The sequence below is a fragment of the Chrysemys picta genome, chromosome 19 (genome assembly GCF_011386835.1).
Source record: "Chrysemys picta bellii isolate R12L10 chromosome 19, ASM1138683v2, whole genome shotgun sequence".
Taxonomy (NCBI): domain Eukaryota; kingdom Metazoa; phylum Chordata; order Testudines; family Emydidae; genus Chrysemys; species Chrysemys picta.
Window position 1 is genome coordinate 21611198 of NC_088809.1, and position 9135 is coordinate 21620332.

A 9135-nucleotide genomic window follows, 5' to 3' on the forward strand; every position below is an offset into this window, starting at 1 on the left:
TTGGGCCTCGTTCTCAGCGGGCCCGCTCCAGCCCAGCCACCGCTGCTCCCGTCCACACCTCACACGGCCCTGCCCCCAGCTGTCTCACCTGGCACTCCCAGCCTGTCCCCATGCGGCTCTGCCCACAGTCCCTTCTCGGCTTCTCTGCACCCCCCTCTCCCACCCTCCGGCTCAGGACCTTTCCCCCTATCTGGGCTGGGGAAGGCCCCGTGCAGTGGGAAGGAGGCTGCTGCGAGCGGTAGGCCCCTGCTGGGCAGATCCGTCACAGACAGAAACCAGACAGAGAAGGGGCGGGAGAGGAAGCAGCTCGCCCACGGTGGCACAACAGGTTAGCGGCAGAGCCAGGAGCAGCACGCAGGGCGCCGGACTCCTCCTCCTTGGCCATTGGAGCACACAGCTGCCAGGCAGGACTCACTCCCCTCCCACTCTGGACCCCGGGCGCTAGACGTCTCTCTGTCACCTTCCCCCGGAGCTATATTGAGCTGTGGTGCACTGACTCCGGGGGTGGCACGCCCACCCGCTGCATGTCCTAGGTGACTGACGACAATTGCAGGTGTCAGGTAAATCCCCATCCCCTTTTGGCACAAGAATAATTCCTCCCATGCCCGGCTCTCCGGGAGCTTGGCCAAACCGTGGAAATTTGCTGGGTTCCCCCCTCCTCTGCTTCCTGAAGCCAAGTGTCATCCTCGGGCAGACAGCCCGATAAAAGCAGCCCGGGGAGGCAGATCCAGCCTGAAGGCTCCGTTGCATCCGACTCCTGTTCACCGGCCCCAGCAGGACCCTCCTCCGTCTCACCATGGCAAAGGCAGCCGGGCTTGTCTGCGCGTTTCTCCTGCTGGCTTCGTTCTGCTGCCAGAACCTGGCTCAGAGTGAGTACGGGTGCCTCCTGCCGCCGCCTCCCTGGGGAGACGGGAGCTGGGTCAGGGAGCACCCCGGGATCTCAGTGCAGGGGCAGATGGGGAGAGGTGCCAGGGCATGGCTGGGGTGCGGAGGGCAGACCGCACCGAGAGACAACAGACGTAGGGCCTGGGCCTGCTCTCACTTGGGTGTCTAGCCGGGGTGACTCCAATGGAGCTGCCCGGGCGTGACGCCGGTGTAGTGAGCAGCCAATCAGACTCAAGCGGTGGTCCCTGTATCGCGGTGACATAATGAATATGGCCCTGGCTTCCTGCTGCTGGGCACCTTGGGTGGCATCCCATCTCTGCAACCAGGGCAAACAGTGACCATGTTATTCTGGTGGCATTCTACACCTGCGTTCTACCTGGGGGTCAGTTACAACAGGGGAGAATCAGGCCTGGTGGGTTTTAAATGCTCTTGAGGATCTACTGCTAGAAATATGGGACTATCCCCAGATGCTGTGGCGCTGTTTCACGCACCGCGTGCTGGGGAACAGCATGAGAGAATTCCACGCTTGTAAAACTAAACTGGCTCTTTATTACGAGCCCTATTTACGGACCTGCTGCAAGTGCAGCCGGCATTCCAGCCATAGGCACACAGACTGAGCTCCTGGTGTCTCCTCCAAACGCTTCCCTCCTGGGCCTGTGCTCCTCCCTCCGGGTTCCATGCAGGTTGCCGTTGGCGCAGTGCTCTCTGAAGGGCACCTATGGCACAGCCTGACTGTGGGAATGATACTGTGGGCGAGATCCATAGGTGCTGTACTGCTCCTAGCATCACGGGGCAGCCATAATGTCCTCTGAGGAATAGGACCTGTGCAGAGGTGGATGGGGATACTTCAGGGCTGGACCCGTGGGGGTGGAGGTGACCTGCCTTCTGTGGAGAAAGAAGTGGTTCAGGACTATTTAGAAAAGCTGGACAAGAACAAGTCTATGGGGCTGGATGCGCTGCATCCGCGGGTGCTAAAGGAGTTGGCGGATGTGATTGCAGAGCCATTGGCCATTATCTTTGAAAACTCATGGCAATCGGGGGAGGTCCCAGATGACTGGAAAAAGGCTAATGTAGTGCCCATCTTTAAAAACGGGAAGGAGGAGAATCTGGGGAACTACAGGCCAGTCAGCCTCACCTCAGTCCCTGGAAAAATCATGGAGCAGGTCCTCAAGGAATCAATTCTGGAGCACTTAGAGGAGAGGAAAGTGATCAGGAACAGTCAGCATGGATTCACCCAGGGCAAGTCATGCCTGATTAACCTAATTTCCTTCTATGATGAGATAACTGGCTCTGTGGATGAGGGGAAATCAGTGGATGTGTTATTCTTTGACTTTAGCAAAGCTTTTGATACGGTTTCCCACAGTTTTCTTGCCAGCAAGTTAAAGAAGTATGGGCTGGATGAATGGACTATAAGGTGGATAGAAAGCTGGCTAGATCGTCGGGCTCAACGGGTAGTGATCAATGGCTCCATGTCTATTTGGTAGCCGGTATCAAGCGGAGTGCCCCAAGGGTTGGTCCTGGGGCAGGTTTTGTTCAATATCTTCATTAATGATCTGCAGGATGGTGTGGATTGCACCCTCAGCAAGGTTGCAGATGACACTAAACTGGGAGGAGTGGTAGGGTAGGGATAGGAGGGTAGGGATAGGATACAGAAGGACCTAGACAAATTAGAGGATTGGGCCAAAAGCAATCTGATGAGGTTCAACAAGGACAAATGCAGAGTTCTGCACTTAGGACAGAAGAATCCCATTCACTGCTACAGACTATGAACCGAGTGGCTAGGCAGCAGTTCTGCAGAAAAGGACCTAGGGGTCACAGTGGATGAGAAGCTGGATATGAGTCAACAGTGTGCTCTTGTTGCCAAGAAGGCTAATGGCATTTTGGGCTGTATAAGTAGGGGCATTGCCAGCAGATCGAGGGACGAGATCGTTCCCCTCTATTCGACATTGGTGAGGCCTCATCTGGAGTACTGTGTCCAGTTTTGGGCCCCAAACTACAAGAAGGATGTGGAAAAATTGGAAAGATTCCAGCGGAGGGCAGCAGAAATGATTAGGGGTCTGGAGCACATGATTTATGAGGAGAGGCTGAGGGAACTGGGGTTATTTAGTCTGCAGAAGAGAAAAGTGAGGGGGGAATTGATAGCTGCTTTCAACTACCTGAAAGGGGGTTCAAAAAGATGGATCTAGACTGTTCTCAGTGGTGGCAGATGACAGAACAAGGAGCAATGGTCTCAAGTTGCAGTGGGGGAGGTCTAGGTTGGATATTAGGAAACACTATTTCACTAGGAGGCTGGTGAAGCACTGGAATGGGTTCCCTAGGGAGGTGGTGGAATCTCCATCCTTAAGAGGTTTTTAAGGTCAGGCTTGACAAAGCCCTGGCTGGGATGATTTAGTTGGGGTTGGTCCTACTTTGAGCAGGGGGTTGGACTAGATGACCTCCTGACGTCCTTTCCAACCCTGATATTCTATGAAGATAGAAGGAGAAGTGACTGGGTCAATTTCTTGCCACAAGCCCCTGGGGCCTATTTGCAGGCTATGCAAATTGGCTGCCCTAGTCTGCACCTGCCCTTCAGGCCTGGCATGAGGCAGACCCAAGCCAGCTCCACTCAGGCCCTGTGCCCCTAGCACTGGCACCGGGAGGAGTTTGCCTGTGTGCCTATTGGGCCGGATCTCACTCTCACGTACGCTGATGTCACTCTGATGCGTCCGGGGGGGTCACTCCTGATTCCCCGCAGCAGGAGCAAGGGCAGCAGCAAACCCTTCCAGCCTAACCCAGACAGAGCCTTGCTACCGCCAGCTGGCATTGCACATACAATGGCTTCACAAACCGTGGGCCAGATTGTGCCAGCACCATAGGCGCGCGCAGCACGTTTCATTAGGGTGTGCACCCAGGGAATTTTTTTTTTTTAAAGGCGATCTTCATAAAGGTTGGGGTGTGGGAGGGAGTGCGGAGTGTGGGAGGGGGTGTGGTGTGCAGGAAGGGGCTCAGGGCAAGGGATTGGGGCAGAGGAGGGGTGCGGGGCGTATGAGGGGGCTCAGGGAAGGGGGTTGGGGTGCAGGATGGGTGCAGGGTGTGGCAGGGGGCTCAGGGAAGAGGGTTGGGGAGCAGGGGGCAGGAAGGGGCTCAGGGCACAGGGTTTGGGTGAGAGGTGCAGGCAGGGGGCTCAGGGCAGGGGGTCGGGGTGCAGGAGGGTAGGCTGTTTGCAGGCGGGCACCAGGCTGGGGATTTGGGCTCCCCCGTCCCGCCAGGCAGGCTCGGGGGCTGGGCAGAGGGGGCCGAGGTGGGCGCTTGGGGCCAGGCCGGGCAGAGGCAGTCAGGGTGGATTGCAGTGGGGCCGGGCTGCTCCCGGAGCTGGACTCAAGGCCGAGGGTGCCGGGCCCCCGAACAGCACTGGGGAGCTGAGTTTGCAGCCAGGCTCCGGGGGGGCTTGTGGGCCAGGCTCGCCCCCTGCTCCGGGCCCTCTGGCTCCTGGGCCCCACTTAAGGTGGGCTGGGCCCACGGACAGTGCTGGGAGCCGCAGGCGGGTTTGGGACCCCAGGTGCTAGAGGGGGCAGCTGCCTTGGGGGGAGGCTGCGGCAGCGCCCCCGCGAGCCCCACGGGCCACCTTAAGCGGCTGTGTTGGTGCTGCCGGGTGGGAGGCTGCCAGCGAGCACATGGGGCTGTTAAAGCAGCCGGGCCAGGCCCTGGGGAAGGGGAGCCCGGCTCAACAGGGTGCAGGCAGTGTGGGGGAGGAGGGGTTCAGGCTCCGGCCCGGCGCCGCTTACCCGCAGCGGCACGCTCCCTGCCTGCCTGCCCTGGCCCCACGACGCGCCGCTCAGCATGTCCCTGCGCAGCCCCGGAGGAGTGGGGGGGCGGCACAGGGCTCTGCACACTGCCCTTGCCACACCTCCAGGTACCTCCCCCGAAGCTCCCATTGGCCGCGGTTCCTCATTCCCGGCCAATGGGAGCTGTGGAGGCGGTGCCTAGAACAACCTCCCCCCCCCACGTGCCCGAGGGATGTGGTGCGGTGCCGGCCGCTTCTGAGTGGGCATTAGGGTGTGCCTAAGCACACCTGGTACACCCCGTGCGCACGCCTATGGCCAGCACTTACCCCAGTGTGAATCCACTGAGCTACCTGCAGTAACTCTTGCTTCACACCAAAATCCACTGAGCTTACTGGAGTGACTCTGGATTCACACCCGGATCAGTGAGAGCAGAGTCAGGCTGGGCAAAGACACCAGAACTTATTAGTGAGATACTGCCACCATCTGGGCCCCGCTTCCTCAGGATTCCCCTAGGCAACCTCCATGAGCTCCATTAGCTGCTCACATGAGTGAGGATGGCCTGGCCGGGCCCACAGGGATCAAACGATTGGAAGAGGATATGGAGTCCTGGTGACATCCTGTAGTGCAATGCTCTGAAAGGGCAGGACTGGGCCAGGCCCTTACCCTGGTGCGCAGTGTGTGTGGGGGGGTCCCAAGTGTGTGCTATGTATAAAGGCCCAGGCGGGGGTGGGGAGGCTGCGGGGCCACCTGCTCTAGGGCTGACCCAGTCCAGCTCTCCCCCTCTGCCCTAGGTTTGGGGAAGGGTCCCAGAGAGGGGAGGGGGGGGTCCCATCTAGCTGGGGTCACCCTCATCCATGAAGCTTTCCTGTTCTGTTAGGAGGCTCTGCTGTGCCGGACAAGTGCTGCTTCAAATTCCAGACAACGAAGCTCAAGAGAGACAACACAGTCAGCTGTTACAACACCAGCCCAGCGTGCCCGCAGCCAGGCGTGATGTGAGTATCCTCCAGGACAGTGCCCCTGGGAACAAGGGCGGGGGGTGGGCAGGGGACTGAGGCAGGGGCAGGAGGAGGGGATTAGATAGCCAGGGACCAGGTAACAACAAAGGGAGGTGACAGGGGAGAGGATAGATACCATGAACTAGCATCAGAGCCGGCTTTCCAGATGCTGGGACTCCCTGTAGCCAAACGTCCCCAGCCTTTCCTGCTGCTCCCTGGGGCCTCCCGGTGCAGGAAGGACCCTAAAGCGCGTCTGGATTAAGTGGTGCCGTGTCTCCGGGCACCCCAGGATGTCTCAGCAGCACCGGTTTATTTTCACATCGAGTCTGGCCTTTCCTGGAGCCAGTGGGGATTGGCCTCTGGGAGAAAGGCTCCAGAGAGATGGCAAGAATCCAGCTGATTATCTCTGGGTCCCAGGGATCTGCTTCCTTTGGGTTGGTCACCGTTAAACCTTTGATCAGGAAATCCAAGTGGGCACCATCAATATGTGGAAAAGGCCTCTGCTTGTTTGGCACCACGGGCCCCAGCGCACATGCCATCCTTAGCTCTGATAGCGTCTTTTCCATGGCCACCAGCCGCGCTGGATAAAGGCGGGAGGGTAAACAACCGGCGCTGGTAACTCTCATGGAACGTAGACCCTGTGTCCATCGGCACAGAGGGAACGAGCCAGCCAGCCCCCGTGTGACGTTACAAGCAGAACTCTCTCTAGCTGGAAGGGCCGTCCCGCTCGCCAGGAGGGCTCAGCACCTTGTCAGGACTCAGGGTGAGTCCTGGCGTAGAAAAGGAGTGAAAGAGGCTGGCACTGTGCCTCAGTGGGTCACAGCTGAGAATACCAGATTCAGGACAAACGGCTGAGACACGGGGCAGACCCATCCCAAATTGGTGGTTATTCTGCCATAAGATCTACCAAACCAGTAACAAAAGTAAACGTTCGTCTTCCCACACTGGTTAACAAGAAGTCAGAAACGCAGCCTCCTTAGGTAGCCCAGCCCTTATCTCACCACCCAGACACTAGACTTAATGATAAGGAGTCCGGTGGCACCTTAAAGACTAACAGATTTATTTGGGCGTAAGCTTTCATGGGTAAAACCCCACTTCTTCAGCTGCATGGAGTGAAAGTTACAGATGCAGGCATTATATACTGACACATGAAGAGAAGGGAGTTACCTCACAAGTGGAGAACCAGTGCTGACAGGGCCAACTCAATCAGGGTGGATGTGGTCCACTCCCAATAATCGATGAGGAGGTGTCCATACCAAGAGAGGGAAAATTGCTTTTGTAGTGAGCCCAGTCCCTCTTCAAGGCCAAAGTGCCACCGGACTCCTCGTTGGTTTTGTGGATACAGACTAACACGGCTACGCCCTGATACTTAATGATGAGGGATTATTTAAAACCAGTTTCATCAACCAAAGGCTTCTTTTAATCCCAAGAGATCAACCACACACCCAGGCCAATATACACCTCTACCCCGATAGAACGCTGTCCTCGGGAGCCAAAAAATCTTACCGCATTATAGGTGAAACCGCATTATATCGAACTTGCTTTGATCCGCCGGAGTGCGCAGCCCCGCCCTCCCGGAGCACTGCTTTACTGCGTTATAGCCGAATTCGTGTTATATCGGGTCACGTTATATCGGGGTAGAGGTGTATAACTCAGATTTTACCCAATAATCATGCAGTTGCCAATCCTTTAGTATCTAATATCTAAAGGTTTATTTATAAGAGAAAAGAACGAGGTGAGAGTTAAAATGGTGAAAGGAATGAAATACATTCAAACGTTGCAGAGTTCTTGTATCGGGTTTGTAGCAGTGATGTCACACTGCTGGCTTGTTCAGTCTCTAGTAACTTCCAAATGATCCTCATTGGAACGCTCCTTTTAGTGTCAGTCCATAGTCCAGAGATCGGAGCAGGAAAGAGGGAAAATGGAGATGCTCCCAAAGGTTTGTATACCTTCTCCCATGGGGAGGGGCAGCTCTCAGTCTTAGACTGTGGGAAAGTATAGGCACAAGATGGAGTCTAGAGTCACATGCCCTTGCATGCTTCGATGGCTAAAATGTCCACGGGAAGGCCCATCCGGCGGGAATAACCTTCTTCTGTGGCCCATTGTGTTCATTAAAGGGCCATCTACTTGAATGGTCCATTCACAATGTGCTGACCAGACTGGATGTAAATTACCTTGTGGGAGTTACCCCAGGAGCAAACACATTTGAAATACTGGTACATAGTCAATATTCATAACTTCAGCTACAAACATGATACATGCATACAAACCGGGATAATCATATTTAGCGAATCGTAACTTTTCCATCGACACCTTCATATCCGATTTGTTGCAATTATAGAACAGTTGTAGCAACAGTGATCTACACGGTCATATTTTAATCATGGGGTGGAATAGGGAGTTGGGGAAGGGGGGACAGACTGCCAGGGCAGGAAGGAGTTAACAGCTTGCACTCATGTCCCTGTCACTGACCTGTAATCTGGCTGGGCCATCACAGTTCTGTTCTCCGGCTGGGCTGTCTGGGATCCCCCGAACAGGAGACCAGTGCTGGCCCATTGCACCCACATCCTGCTTTGGGGGGCACTTTGGCCAGAGTTTCACCCCTGGGTTTCGTACCCTCACCCCACCATTGCCGTCTCCTGGCTGATTCACTGTTTTCCTTCGTAGATTCAAAATGAAAGAAGGCCAGGAGATCTGTGCCAAGCCTGACAAGTCCTGGGTGAAAGAATACCAGAAATTTCTCAGCCATAATAAAGCCTGAGGGCCACTGGGAGATGAGCCAGGAGCTCCCGGCCACAGGCGCAGCTCGCTTGCTGTGCACGTGTCTCGTGGCACAAGGGAATCCGTGTTAAGCTTCATCTAGCAAGCATGTTCCTGTCTCGCATCTGCAATTATATAATCACCTGTGCTGAATGCTGGTTAAAAGCTGTGGTTATTCTGACATGGTCCCTTGAGAGAACGGAGGGACAGGGGCCCTGAAACGGGGAGGGGGCTGTTGTCCCAGATGTCAGTCCCATGATGGAATTCATCTAGTAGCAACCTCTAGGAGCAAAATGTTCTTCACTCAAGGGGTTTCCACTGCTTCTCTTTACCCCTCCGCGGAGCGACCTTCCTGAGGTTTCAGCTACAAAGCCCCCTCTGCTGAGATGTCCCCGCCCGCTGTGATCGCCTGATTTGCTTGTTAGCATCAATAAAAATCCCGACTGCCTGAGGAGCAGCAGAGTCCGTTGGTCTGGTTGCGACTCGTTAAAAGCCATCCTCCTCATGTACTATTCAGCCCTCAGACCCGCAAACAGCGCAGGGTGAAGCTGGATTGCTCCTGTGAAGCCCCAATGAGCAGAAATAACCAAGGCAGCTCTGTGTCCGGTTGCTATCACCTCAGTGCCCCTAAACCGGAAAGGAAAAATCCCTCCAGGTGCTCCTGGGAGGCAGGGAAGCAAGAACATGAGAAAAGACATGGGGTTAGGCCTTAGAGCGTCTGGCCTCTCAAA

At 55.9% G+C, this 9135-nt stretch overlaps 1 protein-coding gene across 1 annotated transcript; it reads left to right on the forward strand.

Annotated features, from left to right (window-relative positions):
- The first annotated feature begins 222 nt into the window (after positions 1-222).
- LOC135976578 (C-C motif chemokine 4-like) lies at positions 223-8856 on the forward strand. The gene is made up of 3 exons (XM_065573121.1): positions 223-869; positions 5527-5641; positions 8312-8856. Exons 1-3 carry the CDS (start codon positions 797-799, stop codon positions 8403-8405), a joined length of 282 nt encoding a protein of 93 aa, XP_065429193.1. The 5' UTR covers positions 223-796; the 3' UTR covers positions 8406-8856.
- The last annotated feature ends 279 nt before the right edge of the window (positions 8857-9135 follow it).

Bases quoted from the DNA above. Each gene is read 5' to 3' on its own strand.
- LOC135976578 (XM_065573121.1), top strand. From the start codon at position 797: ATGGCAAAGGCAGCCGGGCTTGTCTGCGCGTTTCTCCTGCTGGCTTCG. The intron at 870-5,526 runs GTGAGTACGGGT...CTGTTCTGTTAG, and splicing joins CTGCCAGAACCTGGCTCAGA to GAGGCTCTGCTGTGCCGGAC. The intron at 5,642-8,311 runs GTGAGTATCCTC...TTTCCTTCGTAG, and splicing joins TGCCCGCAGCCAGGCGTGAT to ATTCAAAATGAAAGAAGGCC.